We start from the raw sequence: 19,293 nt of genomic DNA, 5'->3' as shown, positions 1-19,293 counted from the left end.
TAATTAACATGTCTAGAATCCACGTTAAGATCTTAGAAGTGCAGGTATGGCAGAGTGCACTGGAAACCCCACTGACAGGGAGGTGGACAGAGGTAACTCCCTTGGTTCACAACCCAGCTAACTGAGCCTATCTGGCAAGTTCCAGGCCAGAAACAGTAATAGACCTTGTGTGACCTCTGGCCTCCAAAAACATGTCATTGGTTTTGTTTCCCGTTTTTGAAATAAACCATGAGACTAAGTGGTTTATCTTTCTGTAATTGGTGATTATCTGTGCATTGGTGGGTGGGTAAATAGCACAGGATACTTTACAGTCAGATTTTCTGTTCCTTATAAATACCAAATTTGCTATGTAATAGAGAGCTCCTTGAAAACCATTCTTCTATTGTTAAAAGACACACTGTAACTGAACTGCAATTAACCTGCAGACATGACAGAGAACCTCCACAGCATTTAACAACGCATTAATTAATGACAAGATAAGGAAATCACTCAAAATTTTTTTTTATATTTGAAAATTCCTCTAAGTTATGAATTCATTGGAAAGGGATTCTGCCCTTATGCCTTTCTAAATTATTTCAATATTCATTTTGCCAGCGTTTATTTAAATTGAATCAAAATTTATAATTCACGTAGTCTCTGTGGAAGTATTTGGCTGGCTCTATTTCCCACATGAGAAATCAGGGAGTAGGCATGAATCTTACTACTCATTCTTTAATAAAAACAGCTTGGTCACTTCAGCTAAAAAGTTCAATCGCAATATGGAAATTGACTAAAACCATTGCTTTAGATCGAAGCCCCTCCGATCAGAACTTCAGATATTAGCTGTTTAGATAAAGGGAGGAAAGAACTGATTTGGTGGAAACTGTTCGCATCACCATGTTTAATATTTAGAGGTCCAACTTGATCAGCCGTCCCTGTGCCATTATTCTCACTTAATCTCTTGGTTTGTTAAAGCAACCCAGTTAACTTCACGAAATCTTTGGAAGTGTTTGACCAATCAGGCAAAAAAAAAAAAAAAATTCAAGTGGTTTAAATTTCTAGAAAATGAGTCATTAAATAAAAAGAAAGTTTAGGTTGGTCCCAAGTTTGTCATTCAGAGAATTTATGGATAATTGAACAAGCCTCTGGTATGGAAAATACAAAAGGGTGGAGGAAAATAGCAATTCTGACTTACTACCATTGTGGTATGGCGAAGACAGTTTAAAAACTCACAATCATAGGTCTCTCTTATTTTGTTAGCCCACAAAAAACACCATTATGAATAATGGGAATAATCACACTTAAATGATCAGGAGGGGTGCCGGACATATATTAAAAAGCAATTATCTGAGTGGAGCTCGAATCAAGAAAAACGGCCAGGGTATATGGCACATATGCAAAATGGCAAAGATTGTATAGTTAAATAAGTTTCCTACATACTCAGAAGCCTGCTTCTATAGACTTGTTTGCATCATATGAGAGGCTTTCTGCTCAGGCAAAGTTAGTCTCTTCAACTTAGTATTCTTCAATTAGCCTCTCTCTTATCTCCAGATCCTGTCTGTAGTTTCCCTTCCTTGTAGGTCTTTGCTTTCCACAACCCTGCTTAGTTTTCCTATTATATGTCAAAACATAAACCCTACTCTGGTCCTCTTAATCAGAAATTACCTGGATCTGTATTTTCAGTGCTGATGAATGTTTAGTTCAGTCTATATATTTTAGTTATTGTTCACATCATAATTTAAAATGCATACCACCTCCTTAATTCTCCAAAGTGTCTCGCCCAGCTCACCCACGTTCATCACAATGCCTTAGAATATAAGCATGTATGTGTCTACTTTACTAAGTGGATCAATCAATACTAATGACCAATAGCCAGAATATAAGGCGGCATTTCAAAATGATACTTTGTAGTTCCCCTTTATTGTTGCACTATTATGTAAATTGAGTAAAACTTACTCTTTTAGAGAAGCAAGTACATGATACTCACTTTTTAGACTCCAATTTAAATATGTAAGCAAAACAATGGGTGGAGTGTTAGAGGTAATTATACCATTTAAGACGCAATCATAATCTCTCACCCCTAATAAAAATACAGTTTCCACTCAAGTACTAATAATGAAAATGTAGCATCTATTAAAATTATCACCTCTTTATCATCTTTATAGGTATCTGCAAGTTCATGAGAATCTGTTGGATATTTGTGACAGAGCAATCTGTTCTAACTCTTGGGCTCTTGAGCAGGGGCAGTGAGCTCTTGAATGATGTACTCATTCTTTGCCGTGGAAGAACTTTACTCTCAATAGAAACTTGAAGTTTAAAAGAAACATATTTATAAAAAAAATACTTGTCATTCTCAAATTACTTTAGGAGTTAACCTAATGTTATTTATCTTTCACAAACCACAGATTTTGTTTACTGATGGCCAGAGAAATGAGTTCTTCCTGATGGCCCCATTGCAATATTCACCAGTTCCCACTATTGACACATACTCTCCAACTCAGCTGATGGTTCTTGATTTCTTAGAATTCCTGTATTTCAGTTATGAAATGCAAAGTTGTTAATATAAGTTTAATCTTCATATTTATTGTTATGTTTAAGCTTCAAAAATACATTGTATATGTATTATTTGTTTTATGCGTATACCAACTGTAATAATTAGCCTTTTAGATTAGTAATAAAAAATATTGAAATTATCTCAGTGAAAAAAGTTTTAATGGCCTGATTTGAATATCTGGTGAACATTCTAGTAAGTATTGTATTTTGTTTCCTATTGCTTGTTTTATAGCATAATACACATGGTTTGCTAAACTTGAGAAATAATAATAAATTATACTAGTTAGTGCTATTATAAAGTTAGTGCTAAAATTGTACCTATATACTTCTTGATATTCTAAAATGTATTTCATGACCTGGTTATCTTATTCATACACATTTCCCCTGGCTCCCTGCCCCCATATGGTCAGTTATATATCTTTCCTTCTTTCTTATAACCTGTATTAAACTGTTCATTCAACTTAAAACATTTTAAATCCAGGAAATCTCATTTGAGCTGAAAAAAATGTTAATAAATATGATCAGAAATTTTTTAATAGTGTCTTAAGGACACCAGTCTGGTTAAAAGAAGGGCCAAATGTAACATGTACCTGCAAGTATGTCATGGGCATAATAGTCTTGTTTCCATATGTTATATTTAGTGTGTCTAAAGAGGGAATGATGTAAAGATATCTGATCAGTACATATTTTTAAATCTTTGTTACTTTTATATATCTCCAGGAGAAGGGGGAACCTTCGCAAACCGAGGTTGAGGTTCCATTTGGTGAACCGGTTCACTCTGCTGCTCCTGCTTCTTCTCGTAAGTGGAGAAAAGTATTCCACTTGTGTTAGTAAGTGTGCACAGTAGAGAAGAGTGTCTGAGTGTTGAAAAGTATTCCACTTGTGTTAGTAAGTGTGCACAGTAGAGAAGCGTGTCTGAGTGTTGGTGAACTGACAATTGCAAGGAATCCAAAACTTGGTTTCTTCAAACTGTCATTTTTCCTCACATTTGTTAACAAGTCTTTCCTTTGAACCTTTGGTCATTTTAAATATCATCATAGTTTATCTAGACAGTTGAGTTCCACTTGTCTTGGAAAAGTCAGTAAGAAACTGAGTCACCTCCATAGTAAAGAAAGTTGAGAATTTTCCTGAATCTTTGCGTGGTTTTCAAATGTGAGTTTGAATTGTGGCTTCTGAACTCTTCTATACTTTTAAAACATCCAAATTCCGCTGAGTAGTTGTGGTGCGTGCCACAAAAAGAAAAGAAAAAAAAAAGAAAGAAAAAAAAAGAAAAAAATCTAAATTCCATCAGTCTAGTGACTGATTTCCGATATATTTCTGATCAAAACTAAGACTCTTCAGTATTTGAGGAACCACTGGCACATTATATAACTTCATGTTGCTTTATTCATAAAGATTTAGCTAGTTAGAAGTTTAATTACTTTAGAAGGCACTATCAGTGTCTGTTTGTATCAACATGCCATCACATGACCTTCAGTATTATCTAAAAGGGAGAGGAGCAAATGAAGGTCATATTAGAACAACATTGAAGGCTGAATCACAGTTGCCAATAAATATCATTTAAAATCTCATACTCTGTACCCAAGCAGGGATTGAAATGGGTTCCAGAACATCATTTATCTATTCCTTACCATATAGTGTCAGGTTTGCAAGTCCACCTAGACTCCTTCACCTGTATAAGTAAAGAAAAAAATACTGCCTTTTGGTAAAGATGAATCTAATTTGAGAGGGAATGTTTGTAGATCAAATAAATGTTTATGGGAATGTCTAGCCATCATTTTGTACCTCTTAGTTTAATAATCTGCCAAAGTAGCACATTATTTAAAACTAGTGAAAATTTCTTTAGCAAAATATAATTTTATAAAATTAACCCAATACTTGTACATTCAGGTTACTTCATATCATAAATCTAAACAAGTCCCTCAATGAGAGTGTTGGAAGGTAGACAGTTTTATTTTGTTTATAAATGCCTAACCCTTACATAACATTTATGAATGTAGAAGTATGATATTTATTGATCATAAAGCACATGATTTGGGGCATAATTTTATTTCTTAGTATTTTCATTATTTAAAGCAACTTTTAAATTTAAATATGTTTTGAAAATATTCTTTCCCTCCCTGGAAGGACTTGGGGAAGAAATAGGTATAATTTTTAAAAATTTGATACACCAATTCCTTTCAAACAGCTTATTTATTATTGATATATTTCAGAAATAAATTTAAGTAAAATACTCTTAATTATCCTAAACCATCACTTTTTACATAACTTTCACAGATTAATGTGAAAAACTACTCACACTATATTTATTAAATTCTACCAACTCATTTCCCAGTTTGTCCTTCAAATAGATTTTTTTTTGTCTTTGGCCAAGCACCTTCCTGTGGTCTCTTCTGCATCAATCACACAGTGATTGCCACTCCCTATGGGCATAGGACTGTGCTGGTCAGCAGGGAGCACTCAGACAATGCTGGGAGGATCACACTGGCAACAGTGACGATACCGAGGAAAACACAGACAGAAACAAGATTCTTGCAGAAGTATTTTAATTTTTGTTATTCTTTGTCTGCGTAGTTATGCCCCCCCCCCCCCAGAAAACAGAACACAAACAGGCATCTGATCACAGTTGAAAAACAGGGTTAACACACTAGAGCACTGCGCCTCATTTTCAGTTATACAGAAAAACATAACTCAAAACCACAAGTAATTGTAACATATACATTCAGTGGTAAGGATATTGGCATGGAAATCTTATTAATTATGCCAATTTCTAAACCTGGCTAATATTCTTTCTTACAATTACTACTTTAATTGTTCTAACTTATGGGTTATAATGGGATCATTTCATATGTTAAAGTTAGTAATGGCTCAAATAGGCTGTTTAACACTTTCCTCTCAATTAAATGTTTAGAAAGTCAATGAATGCATAGTCTTTTGTGAGCAATTGTGCCTGATACAATTACATGCAGTGCTGTCTTCAGCACAGTAGCACGGATCCAGAGCAAAAACTAAGCAGAAGTGAACTGTTTTGAACATTCTAGGCTGAACACACTCTGTTACAATCGTTCTAGAAACCACTGGTAACCACTCAAAAAAAAAAAAAAACCTGATTGTCCCACATCAAATTAGGAGTTACCTTAACATGTAGTCGTTTTATTTGAGATATTTTCTTTCGTCCTTCATGTTCAGTATGAATTAAACCTTCTAGAATGTACGCTCCATGGGGGCAGAAACCATGCTAGTGAATTTGCTGCTGAGTTTTGAGAGCCTACTAAAGGACCTGGCGTAAGGGAGACGTTTAGAGTATTTACTGCAAAAATACAAAAGTGTAATGCCTCACCTGCTGACTGCTCTGTGGCAGCTTGGTTGTGATATGTGTGATGATACCTTCTGCAATCCTCTGGAATGACACCACATATATGACAGCTGAACTGCTACCTAGAACAACAATTAAGGTGTTGGTAGGCAGATCGGTAGGCGGGTTATGTAACATGCTCATGTCTCCTTGCCACCTTTGTAAGCACGGCATCGTGATAGCATAAGCACAATATTTAAAATTAGTAGAATCTCTTCACATCTTCCATACTGTCTGATTGTTTCATGGTATCACTGCTGGCTTTATTTTTCCTTCTTACTGTTGAAAATAATGCTATCTCATTAGTAATTTATTTGCATGCAATTATTAGAAAAGTTTAATTAACAATATGAAAGTTGTAAATATATTGTTTTAAGCAGTACTAATTTCATGTTTAGAAATATGTCATATATTTCTCTATCTGCATTTACACATTTCTATCTGCCTATCTATCCATTCATCCATCTGTCAATGGAGTACCCAAGGTGCGTGTAATTTTAGGAAGAAAGTCATTGAGAGATTCAGGAACCACTGGGAACATCCCACCTTCAGTGTTCAAGCAAGGACCAGACCAGGAGCAGGTCCAGAATGCCGTGGTTCATCTGACAACAGAGGTTCTGATTTTATTCTTTCAGTGTTGAAACAACCTCTACTGAACCAAGCTCCAAACCAAGTTCACTGGAGTTTGTTTCAGTATTGGAAGAATGGTGAGTGTGAGTCGACGCCAATCAGCACAACCCCTCCGGGCTCCTGCTTCCATGCCATCCCCGCGCCTCCTGACCCGCGTCAGGAGCATGCGCAGCACTTGTGTTTTAGACTGTGCGCTCCACGGGAGCAGGATCCACACCTGTTTGCTTCAACACTGCATCCTCAGTAATGCTTGGCTTGTCGTTTTCAGTAAATAGTCACACATACACACATGTTCAAAAGCACAACTTGTAAGAAGCTAAGACCTGAGGCAGTGATGAAGTGGAAAACAAAGTCAACTTGTTCTGAAACCTGGTGTACCAATATAAACATTCAAGTATTACCTTTGCTTTCCTCACTGAACATGAATGACCGGGTGCAGGTCAAGTGCTCGTGGAGCCAATATGAAGAGCTTAAAGACTATTATTTGGATTGTTCTGAAGGATAAATGAGGCAAATTTTGGCAGAGCATATAATCTAAACCTGAGCAAAATATTTACAAAAGGGAAGCATATTTATTCCACCATTTCTACGTTTTTTGAATATGTGAGCTATGATTCTTAAGGTTCCAAAAGATGGAAAAGTTGGCTTAATAATGGAGATGTTTCAGAAATAAAATTATTTGCCTTGTTTATGTGTAAACTTTCCAAAGACAATGAAATTAAAATAGGAGATGGTCAAGGTGTGTGTGAGTGTGTGTGGTTGCCTTATATTCTTAATAGCAAATAGATATTGGTACGAATATAAATGGATAAAATATGAATGTGAAATGTAACACATTTAGTATAGAATATTTCTGTGGAATTATGCATAAATGTTGCTTATAGAATAAAAAAGTTTTTATACTTTCAAAATCACTTTTTTTTACGGGTTACTTTATAACCTACTTTTTAAGTAATGATTTTACCTTTTACACAGAACCCAACTCCAGCTGTTCAGGCCCCTACCAATCTCAGCGAACCCAGCCCTACCAATGAGGCATTTCTGCGCACCCTTGGGCGCAAGAAGCTGCTGGAAGCCCAGTACGGCTGCTATGACAGATTACAGGAGCTGCCCCCTTATGAAGGAGAAGGTAAGAGAAGTCACGTGAACCTATATGTGAAACATTTAAGAGCGTTTCTTCCTAAGGTCTACGGTGATGGATAGCTGGAACTGAACAGATTCTCAGTCCCTGCGTTATGACGTGCTTGTCTCTTTTGTGCAGCAGAAATGATTTCCCCCTACTTCGTCTAACATCATTTTGGCTGTCATTTGCCCTTCCGACAGAATTACAACAATAACACAGCACTCACACCTAATAAGCAGGAACAATACAGGACTGAATAATGGCGGGGAAATGGGAAGAGATGAGCAGAGACTGCCTGAGGCAGAACCTGGTCAACCCCTGTCTTGTTTGGATTAATTAGGCACATCTTTCCTTCGATGTCAATTCATTGACAACCTCTGCTATCTTTTCTCTCTTGCTCCCCCACCCCCAGTCCCATGGGGAATAAGAAGAGGAAAGAGTTTGCCTCCGGGAGCATTGTTAATCTATGTCCTTCTTCTTTGAAACAGCCTAAATATTTTCAGGGCTAAGGGTAGTCTACTGCTGTGGAAATTCCAGAGAAAAATAAAAATGAAGAATGTTTGTTAGCCAAACTTAAAATGGCCTTTTAATTCTCTTCCTTGTCTCTGAAACACTTAAAAAATTCAATTAAGACTTTTGCATAACTTTAAACACTCTAAAACAAAGCTACTTAGAAAGGGAGAAATGATTAAGTATACTCTACTAATGTACAGTTTTTTAAGTAATAACTAAACAAAAAGTTTATTAGATGCGTCATACTGATGTATTTTACTAAATTAGAAAATATCCTCATCTCTATGTAAATTTATTTCAGATGTTTGTGGAATTAATTTGTGTCATGAATTTTGATAAATAATGCCCTCACCGAGTTTTTCTTCAAACTGCAATGCTGAACGTTCCTTGACTTGCATGTTACAATTTAAATCCAGCTTCTTGGGTAAACACTTTTTAAAAGGTTAATTTTCTATAAGTAAAAACTTATAAACATACCTCAGATCCCATTTGACGATTTCTGAGCAACACGTTCTATTTCCTCATCAATTAAATAAATGGACAGAAACGCAATATTTAGGGTTCCTTCTTTTATAAGAAACCAACCTCAGAACTTCTTACAAAGCAAAACAAGAACCTGCCTGTCATCCAGTGAGATATTTCTCCACATATACTAAAATCATCTGAAAGTTTATTTCCAAAGTAAGAACGGCCCATTTGAAGTCTGGTTAGTCCTGATTGCAGGGGTAGGGTCAGCCCTCCTTATGAAGACAGCTCCCTCTACACAGTCCTGTCGTTAGGTCGCATCTTCCAATGTCAACTTCTCTCTACACTCCCAGGCCTGTATTGCAACCGTACCTGGGACGGGTGGCTTTGCTGGGACGACACACCAGCCGGAGTGACGGCCTTTCAGAACTGCCCAGACTACTTTCCGGACTTTGACGTGACTGGTAAGGTCTTAGTTTCATTTACGATTTTTGTTATGACTAAAAATGTGTTACGTGGACATGTAGAACCAAATGCACCTCTGAACTATGAAAGTTACATACAATATTTCACGTTGACATCACCTTTCACGTTGTAACGTCTTTTCATACTATGATTATCCTTTTATACTTACAGTATCTAACACAAAACTGCGTCGACTCTGACTCAGCATATGATCTTGACATCCCTCAATTAAGAATTAAATATTTCTTAATCTTCGTGCAAACTTGTACAGATTGTATATTCATAACTTTTAAGAGAAGACACGTTGATTTTTCAGGTCTTGATCCTGTCACATACATATTGTAGATGCCAACACAGAATGCTCAAGCAGAATGACAGTCTAGGAGGATCAGGTTCTAAATGACATGGGAGGTTAAAGGGTTAATGTCACTTATTTTAATACTGTCATGCATAGAGATCTGAAATTTAGGTAGTTCCATAATCAATACTTAGAAATAGTACAGTGGCATATGGGTAGATTCTCACAGCCTCAGTCCGGAACTATACAGAAAAAAAAAATGTGAGTAGAAAATGGCATTGGGCAAATTGAATCTAATAAAAGATGAAGAAAATCCAGGCCTAGAAGTGATTAGGGGCTTGGCAGGCCAATTAACTATACCGAACAGCTTGCTTTAGGAAGCATCGTACAGCAGATGAGTTTAAGAAGGCAGACACCAAAGGGTTGTGGGGGTAGTTACTTACTACGGGAACTGCCTGGTGAGAGCCAGAAAAATCACACCCAGCCACCAAAGAAAAAGAAACATCTGTCCCACTGAATTAAATCTAGAAGACGCTGAGAAGGATACATAAACTTCAGTTATAAAAAAGGTCCAGATGAGAAAACGAATCTAGATGGGATCAGCTAGAGACACAACATATCAGTTTCTAGAAAAAGATGAGATATTTTTGCAAAAGTCAAACCATTCTGATCCAGCCAAAGGGGTTTAAGTTTCTCTAGATCTCCATAAAAGCAGATATGAACTTTTCTCTGAGGCAATATTTGGAAAATACTTTAGGGGCTTTCTTCAAGGAAAGATCTCACTTATTAAAGCCAAAATCCTATCCCAGAACAATAGATATAATCAAAGTATAATTACAAGGGCTTCTTTTAAAAATAATGTGAAACGAAATAAAAAAAAAACCAGTGTAGGCCAGACACTTCCAGGAATCTTGTTCTGGAAGGTGCTGTATGACGGAGGATTCTGAGCTGCATGCCTGTAACTGAAACCACAATGCTGCGGGATGAGAATCCTTCAAGCCCTTATTATCTCTGTCCAACACATGGCGATTCATTTATCTTGATCTGCAACTTCATTTAAGGTGACTTGACTGGAAGAAGAAAGCTGTTCTGCAATTGAGAGTAGTAAGCCGGCTCAAAACTAGCAAAGAGCTCTTGCCAAAGTAGCTATAAATATTAACTTAAAGGCAAGGTTTTGATAAGCAAAGTGGAGATTTCCAGTCATAGGTCTGTCTTTTCAGTCTAGTTTTTAGATGGATCCATATTAGCTAAGAGTCAAAATCACTTCTAAAGAAAAAGACATTTGTCTTCAACGCATTTCAACTCCTTATGATTTTTTGTTGACATAAGGCTCCATCTTAGTATCACAAAAACACTCCAGGGAAATGTCAAGAGGTTTCGTGTTTGAAGAAGTGCTTGGTATAAGACAGATGGGGGTGGGCTGAGGAGTCTCAATCAGCAAGTTTGTAAAGGCAGGAAGATGTGAGTTTGTTCCCCAACACCCACATTAAAATCTCATCACAGAGGCACACCCTCATATCCCAGTGCTGGGAAAGCAGAGGCAGAAAGATACGTCCACGTTATCCAAATTGGCAAGCTCCAGGTTCATTAGGAGATCATGTCTCAAAGCATAAGAGGGAAAACAATTGAGAAAATTTACAGCACACCTACCTCTGTGCTCTGCACACACCGCACACACACACAAGAACATACACACACACACATATACAGCACAAAAGCAAATAGTGAACAAGTAAGTTCAGTATTGGATTCTGAAGAGGACATAGTTTACAGTAATATGGTAGAGAGTAAACAGGAGCATTTACCAAGGGGGCTTCTGAGACCCTGTACCTAGACTCACTCTATTACAGTAAATGCCAAAGTGGCAAGATGTCCCATGTTATCTCTATGTTTGTGTTCTACAATTTGATTCACTCTTAGGAATGGCTTGTGAGCTTTAGGCTATTACTTTTCTTCTTTAGATTTGAGATATTAATGCTCTACCATTCTGTTCCATTAACAGAAAAGGCTTCAAAATACTGTGATGAAAATGGAGAATGGTTCAGACACCCCGACAGCAATCGAACCTGGTCCAACTATACTCTGTGTAATGCTTTCACTTCTGAGAAACTGCATGTAAGCTCTACTTAAAATTTTAGTCTTGGATGAGAGTGCCATTGTTTGTACTTAGAAATGCATGCAAAACTATGAAATATCTGTTACCAAAAACCAACAAACAAAAGACCAACAGATTGCTATGTAAGGAAATAGGGTTTCTTAAAGACATTAGAGAAAATAGCATTTCCCTTCTTGTTGGTACTCAGTAGCAATACTTCTGCTTGAATGTAAAATTAGGCCAGTGATGATAAAGATAATTCTTTATACACAGCTCATAATGGGATTTCCTTTGGTGCCAAAAATTAGGCAGCATTTTTAAGGGACTCACTAATATCTTCCTCCTCCTGAGAGAGTTCCATAACCTCCAGTTTTCAGAAATCAACAAGTTAAAGTTACACCCTCTTAACACACATGTTGGATATGATCTCAATTTTACTATTGCATATGGCGAAGCTTCCCATTGATCCACTGATATATTGACGGCAGTACAGATAATTTCCAGAGGTGTTTACTCCAATTTGATAATACTTGTGCCTTACAGGCTGTGAAATACTTTTAATAATATCTTGGCTTTAAAACTCTTATTTAAGTCCCTTGAGGAGGGAAACATATGCTATTTTGTCTTTAGCTACATTAAAAATCTGAAGATATTACTAAATCTACCACTAGCTCCTTTACTGTGAGGGCTGGGAGAAATGACATTGATATTCAGCTGTAAAGAAAATCTCTGAAGGATCCTGCTAGCTACCACATGGACCAATCATTTCCTTCAAAGAGAGACCTGTGCATTAAGTCAGAAACTAAAAGCACTTCATGCTTTGTTTAGCTTTTGAAAAGTTCAGAAGCATATAAATGTTTTCATTTATTAAAACTGAAAAAAAATAACAACAACAAAACCAAAGTAAGCAAAGACCAGTTGACTAGTGGGTCACCTTCAAGATCAGATGAGGTCACCAAAGTTTTTTGGCCCCTTTACAAAACATTTAACTATTCCACATCATAGATATATGTTTATTCTCTAATGGAGAACTAGTCACCTAATGAAGTTTGATGGAAGTGATATAACCATGTCGGGAATTTCATGAGTGCATGTTAATTAGGTTCATATGACTATGTTAGTTAGGGTGTTAGGAGCAATACAAATCAATAAAAGACTCTCGCTGCTGCTGTTTGACCTCCTCAAACACTTGACCACATGTAAGAAAGATATGGCTGGGAGAAGAAATACTCTCTTTCAGGTACCAGATGTGAAAAAAGAAACTATAATGTTCTGAATTTACTAAGGAAAATATTCGTTTGAGTAAGCTAACATAACAGCAAGAGAACAGAAATCAATTAATTGTGGCCATCAAAAGGATAGAATTAGCAAATTGCTTACAAGGAGAACGTTGGCTTCTTCAGCCAAGAAAACACTCATGGAAATTTTTCATTTTACTTAAATTGATATAGAAAGGTATTATCTCCTTGAATTTAGAGTAAAATAAAAGTGAAAAGCTCTGCCACCAACCTCCCTAATCTCTCTGAGTTGTTCTAAGTTTCAGGGTTCAGAGGAATCTGGAAAGGTTATTCATCTACACTTAAGTGAATTTGACAAACCTGTTGCTGAATACAAGACCTTAGGAGTTAAAATCCACCTAGATTGCTTACTAAGATTAGGGATAATAGCTTTTAATTTATTAAAAAATCACTTCTGCAATATTTTAAATGATTTTGTGTCAAGAAGTTTTGTTTTTTGAAAGTGAAAGTGGTCCTTTGAAAGTTTGTTTCTATGTACACCATTAATATAGAATAAATAATTTCATCCTCTGAAATATTTGTTATAATTTTAAGATGCATTTTAAGGTGTAAACATTTATTGATTTATGCCTACATTTAGAAATAGAAACTACTCTTTCTCTTCAATTCACGGTTTATCTTGTTAAATGATTTTCCCAACTCTTTCTGCTCTAGAATGCATATGCCCTGTACTACCTGGCTCTTGTGGGTCATTCTTTGTCGATTGCTGCTTTGATTACTTCCCTGGGGATCTACCTGTTTTTCAAGTAAGCACATTTAAAATACCGCTTTGCTTTTGTTTTAGGGTCAACTTTATTTTGCATCTTTATTCTCAGCAAGACAATATCATAAGAAAGTTCTTGAAGTGCCACCCTTCATTACTTATTATTATTATCATCGTCATTTTTCACTTACATAAATAACAGTAACTCTTGAAAGAGTAGAGTTATGGGGATTGTGGGAGCATGATAAATTAGCGAGAAAACTGAAATGAACTAAACATACTTTGATCTCTACTCTAAAGAGAGCAAGATCTATTCCTTATCATCCTCAAAGGCAATGTGTCTCCTTCCCATATTAATTTTGCAAACCCATAAGGGCCCTGTGATCATACAATAAAAATTCCTTTGACACAGCTAAGGTTCTACCGTGGACAGATGAGAAAAGATCCTCTCTTTTCTTTTACTCACACATCCTCAAGTTCAAATGCAGCTAACCTAATTATGAGTTGTATGATAAGTGAATTTAACCAGAACGTAAGTAGGACCAGCAATATATGAGAGCATCCCACTGAGAAGGAAGAGTGCATTCTGACTTTCTCTGTGACTTTGACTCAATCAAGTAAGGTCAAAGAAAGCTTCTGAAAGAACTTAGTTCATTGCCCAGTGCCAATTTATTGACCTTCTTAGTTGTTGTTCAAACAATAACTTTCTAAGATAATTGGGAACAAAATTCCAGTGAAGGATTTAACCTAAAGTTGTATCTATATACTTGGTTGTATTACTTATGATGAAGTTATTAACTTGGAAGAGAGAAAGTTTCACCATAGTGGGGAAATTTAGTATGATAATTTTGTATTTTATAGCATGCATCCATAGGATATGTAAGACATTAACATGTGGTAAGATTGTTACATGATAAATATTAGAAAATAATTCTCTAGAATAAAGGCAGGAGGTACTGCATTACCCTTTTATAAAAGTTTTATATTCTGGCATAGTATCTTTCACCTAAATGTTTACACTAGCTTCAGTATAAAATTTAAGTTCTTCTATATTTTGTTGCATCAAATAAGACTGCTGAGGAAAAATGAGAAGTCTGCTTGTTCTCTGTGAGGAAATAAGAGCTAAATACCTAAACAGCAGCTAAAATTCTGACATGGACATAAATAGGTGCTGTGGAAATTCTGTAGAATTCCCAGCTTGTGGAGAGTTATTATTTATTTTGTTCATGTAAATATTTCCTCCTTAGATATGCCTATCACCAATAGTTGACAAATACAAAAGCCAAAATAGGTGAAATAGCCTAAGGATATTGTCTGGCAATATACATCTGCTATGACTTCACCGATAGGAGTCCAGAAAGATGAGATTTGAAGACACAATGGTTTTATTATAAAAAAAAATAAGCCATCACAGCATGATGTCTCTGCCTAACCTAATTCAAATGGTGTACTTGTTCCTTTAATACATGAACAATTAAAGCAGAAACAAATATGAGAAAAACACTGCAAAAATAATCTTACTATTTAAGGCATCATATCCTCTTTAAATGAATGTATGTAAAAATCTTTTAAATAACTATATTTTGTATTATGAACTCTTGGAACTGGAAACATGGCTCATGAGTAAAGAGCTTAGTGTGAAAGCAAGAGGACCTGAGCAGAGGTTCCCAGCGCCCATGTAAAAATCCAGGTACAGCTCGTCTGTAGCCCCAGCACTAAGGCATCAGGAGAGAGATATGGTTGCTAGAGGCTCAGTGTCCTCAGTGTCCACCCAATCTAGCTGAAATGGCAAGCTCCAGACTCAATGGGAGACTATGTCCCAAAAAGTAAAGAGCAATCAGAGAAGACTCAAATATTAACCTCTGATCTCCACACTCATATACACACAATTGCATCCCCAACCCCTCCAGACTCAGGAATACACCTACATATATTTCAAATCAAAATAAATTCGAAATGCTGTAAATTGAGGTTTCTCTGTCCCTCCCCATCCCACAGTCGCTTCTAACTAATCACTCAGAGGCTTTGTATTAATTACAAACTGTTTGTCCTAAAGTTCAGGCTAATTACTAACTAGCCTTTACATTTAAATTAACAAATTTCTATTAATCTATGTATGGCTATGTTTCCCTGGCTTTAATCAGTCTTCTGGCATCATGCTTCTTAGGCTGCTGGTTCATTTCTATTCAAGCTCCGCCCTTCTCTCTACCTATATTCAGTTTGGCTTTCCCGCCTAGCTATATTCTGCTTTGCTATAGGCCAAAGTAGCCTCTTTGTTAACCAATAAGAGCAACATATACTCACAGAGTAGAGAAGGTTATCCCACAGTAAAAGCTTATATACACAATGAACCTTTATTAAAATAAAACATCCATAATTTATGCCTCATCTCCTGCGTTACAAGTGTAAATTTAAAGTAATCCACATGTGCGTTCTTTATTGTAACACCACAGTAACACAGAAACTGAAAAAGTATCAGTATGGATAATCTGGTATCTAAATTATTGACTGACACAAAATAAATGCAATATAAGTGTTTGGTATAATTATCATTGCTATCATCATTATTGTGTTTGGTACTAATAATGACTGTAGAATAACACAAATTCTGGAGAGCTTTCCTTGAGTTCCAAATCCAAATAATTCTCTATGTTTAAGGTATGTTACATGCATTTGAATATATAGTGACTTATAGATAGAATAATAGAATGCTAATATGATTTTCATTAAAATATTACCCTGATAATACTAGAGATAATTAGCCCAAGGGGAGAGCACATCCTTAGCAAGATACTAATCCTCTACCGAAACAAGGATTCAAAAAAAATGGCCCCTAGCACTTTGAGCCATGGCTACATTTATTATTTTGTGTGATTATAATTTTGAATATTTTTTATTCTTTCACTTTTCTTGTGGTTTTATTTTAAAAAAAATTCAAAGGTGGGGTTTTAGCATCATGCCTTTTAATGAAAACTGTTGTGAGTCATGATGATTTATTTGTTTGCCATGGTGAAGGGCAACTGAGAAATAAAGAGACATCCCCAAATTAATCTCATGGTGTGATTGCTCTGCTGTGTTCTGATCATTATAATTGAAAATACACTTTTAATGCTAGCAATTGATTCTCTGTGTCTTGTTGCTTTATCAGTCCTCTTCTGTTTAATCTCTTATTGTTTTTCTCCCAGGAGCCTGAGATGCCAAAGGGTGACGGTGCACAAGAACATGTTTCTCACTTACATTCTAAACTCTATCATTATCATCATCCACCTGGTTGAGGTAGTGCCCAACGGTGATCTGGTGCGACGGGATCCAGTAAGCACTATTGGGTTTTGATTTTAATTTTATAAATATTAAGTACCTATGAATATTAAGCATAATGCCAAAGCATGACTTAGTTAGTTAAAGTATAATCATAATTAATTCTGAAGTTGAGTTTTACATTAAGAAAGCCTATCAGTGATTCATGAAAGTAATTGTTACACGTTAAATGGGTGGGGATCTTTGAAACATAGGTAAGTAAGAATTATGCACTGAATCATATGTTTTATGACAACCCAATAATTTATCAGTGACAATGATCTACTAATATCTATGGAAATAATACTGAGCACTTCTTGGGAATACAAATAATGCTAGACATGCCATATCAGTGGTTTTCAGTAAATCCCAGTTTGCCACTGATTATTATATATGGACAAAAAAAAGCGATTGTTATGCTCTTAGGGTGTGCTTTTGCAGTCACCTCAGCTGTAAGCCCTTGTGCATGGACTCAAATAAATCACACAAATATGGTCAAGTTCTATGCCTACACACTTGGAAAAGATCCATATTGACATAAAGAAATAAAAAAAAACTTAAGGTCTACCAGACAGACATTCATGAAACTCATGTCATGTGCACCATTATTCTATGTATTATTGAGAACTTGTCATTTGGCTCTATCGCCTAGAACTGCCATGGATTCCTTTTGCCAAAATTTTCCTGAGGGTTGCTTATGAAATTCACACCTGTCTTTAACATTCTTTCTTCTTTCTCTTAGACTGTGCTCCTCATAATACTTTCTAAATGTGTCTACACTTTAGTCAACTGGGGAAATAGAAATATTAGCTAGTTACTATTCGCATGATGCTGAAATTCAGTTGCTATAAAGTCAATTACAAAACAGTTTAATGATATAATGATTACATTGCATATGAAATTGCCAATATTTGATCCTTTCTGTTCTGAAACATTGACAGATGCAAATATTTCATCATAACACACATATGTGGACAATGCAGTGGGAACTGTCACCACTCTTGCCCCAGAGTGCAGAGGGAAAGATGGACCCTAATAACAGTGAAGTGGTATGATGAGGACTGGCCTTCAAAAACTCGTGACTCTGTCTCCAGACACAACCAACCTGGGACAAAACCACAAGGGGGGAGGGGGTGGGGGTTTGCTTTCTCCTATTTCATTCTCATCTACTAGTTTGTGTAGAGGGTCTCGTTCACTGAGCTGAATCCAGAAACTGGCGATCAAGGAAACTTTAGTAGATGTAGATAGATGTCTATATGTTTCCAGAACAGTGGGAATGGGGAGGAGAGGGAACCAAAAAGCAGAAACTGGAACTATCTAGCATAAAGAACTGGCCAGGGCATATTTTAACTTTTGTTTCTCTGCTTAACTGTATTATACGAGCATCTGTAGATAGCCTCATTTTTCAAATCTGGCATTTGACAGTTATGCCAACCCAATGACAAAAATGCGTGAAATCTGCCCAGAGCATGCATCCTGCATAACAGTGCATAGCATGGGAAAGAAGCTTAATTTGGCTTCTAACGAAACCTACAGTGCTAATCACTTGCCATTTGGATATATTCAGAAATGCATTGTGATTCTTCTTTAAAACCCCTGCCATCTGCTAATGGACACAAAGTCTTATCTTACCTGATTGTGTAATCAAATGGATTTTCCTTGATGACTTTTCTTTTTAAATTCCAACGGATTGAAATAAAATTAATCTCATTTATTTTAATGCTAACATTTCCAGTGAGAAGTGGATATTACTCTATATTTAAAGTTAGAAAACTAAAGTTCTGTGAAGGCAAATTTCTTTCCTGTTATGACTACTTGGAGATAGGATTCAAAACTAGCCTAATCTCATTCAATCCTATCTCTCTTTTCTATACTCTTGACGGTCTGTTATTTTCTTATGTTCTTGAAAAAAAAAAGCAGTCTCATCCATTGCAATGATTCTCGTCATTAGCCATGCATAGTATGGTTAATTAATGAGCCAACTCCATCAAAGTAGAAGCAATGCACTAAGCATCTCTCAGGACTGTCTGAGTTTTGGCTTTTTCATTTCTCATTAAAGGGTGGCACTTCAGTTATTGAATAACCGACCACACTGCCCTGGGACTGGTGCTCTGTCACACTGTGAAGTACTTAAGCTCACAAAGAGATTTTCTCCCATCTGCTTAGCTTTCTCCCCTGCTGTTCTTAGCAAAGAGGACCCTCACAGTTTGTAGGATCTTGCTGACCTTATTATCATCTTGAAATAGTCCAAAAAAAGCTAGTCTCTACCCCATTACCAAGTTTACTATGAAACTGTAGAAGCTAGTGCAAACTTAGCCATCTAATGAGAATAAAAAAACCAATAAACCAACAAAAAGCCTTGCTTGTTCTTAAGGAGTTGCCCTAGACCAAAAGAAGGATAATACTTTTAGGATTCCCCAAGAGCATAATATTGTTGTAAGCTCACAAGGTTTCTGCTAACTCTTACCAAGTGGCTAAGTCCTTGCATCTCCATGCTTGTCATTTCCAATGACTTTATT

At 36.2% G+C, this 19,293-nt stretch overlaps 1 protein-coding gene across 3 annotated transcripts in view; it reads left to right on the top strand.

The window, feature by feature from the left end:
- Calcr (calcitonin receptor) overlaps window positions 1-19,293 on the top strand; it is an 84,410-nt gene that overhangs the window by 44,951 nt on the left and 20,166 nt on the right. For 2 of the 3 annotated variants that reach the window (XM_075953694.1, XM_075953693.1), the window contains 7 exons: window positions 3,253-3,331; window positions 7,493-7,646; window positions 8,972-9,082; window positions 11,384-11,496; window positions 13,429-13,520; window positions 16,663-16,789; window positions 17,716-17,823. In XM_075953694.1, the coding sequence (XP_075809809.1) occupies window positions 3,253-3,331; window positions 7,493-7,646; window positions 8,972-9,082; window positions 11,384-11,496; window positions 13,429-13,520; window positions 16,663-16,789; window positions 17,716-17,823 (784 nt within the window). The remainder of the gene's footprint in view (window positions 1-3,252; window positions 3,332-7,492; window positions 7,647-8,971; window positions 9,083-11,383; window positions 11,497-13,428; window positions 13,521-16,662; window positions 16,790-17,715; window positions 17,824-19,293) is intronic. The other variant, XM_075953695.1, reaches the window with a different exon arrangement.

This window comes from Microtus pennsylvanicus, chromosome 19, assembly GCF_037038515.1.
Source record: "Microtus pennsylvanicus isolate mMicPen1 chromosome 19, mMicPen1.hap1, whole genome shotgun sequence".
In the NCBI taxonomy this organism is placed as follows: Eukaryota; Metazoa; Chordata; class Mammalia; order Rodentia; family Cricetidae; genus Microtus; species Microtus pennsylvanicus.
Note: the sequence above shows the minus strand (reverse complement) of the source record. Positions and strands in the feature narration are given on the sequence as shown.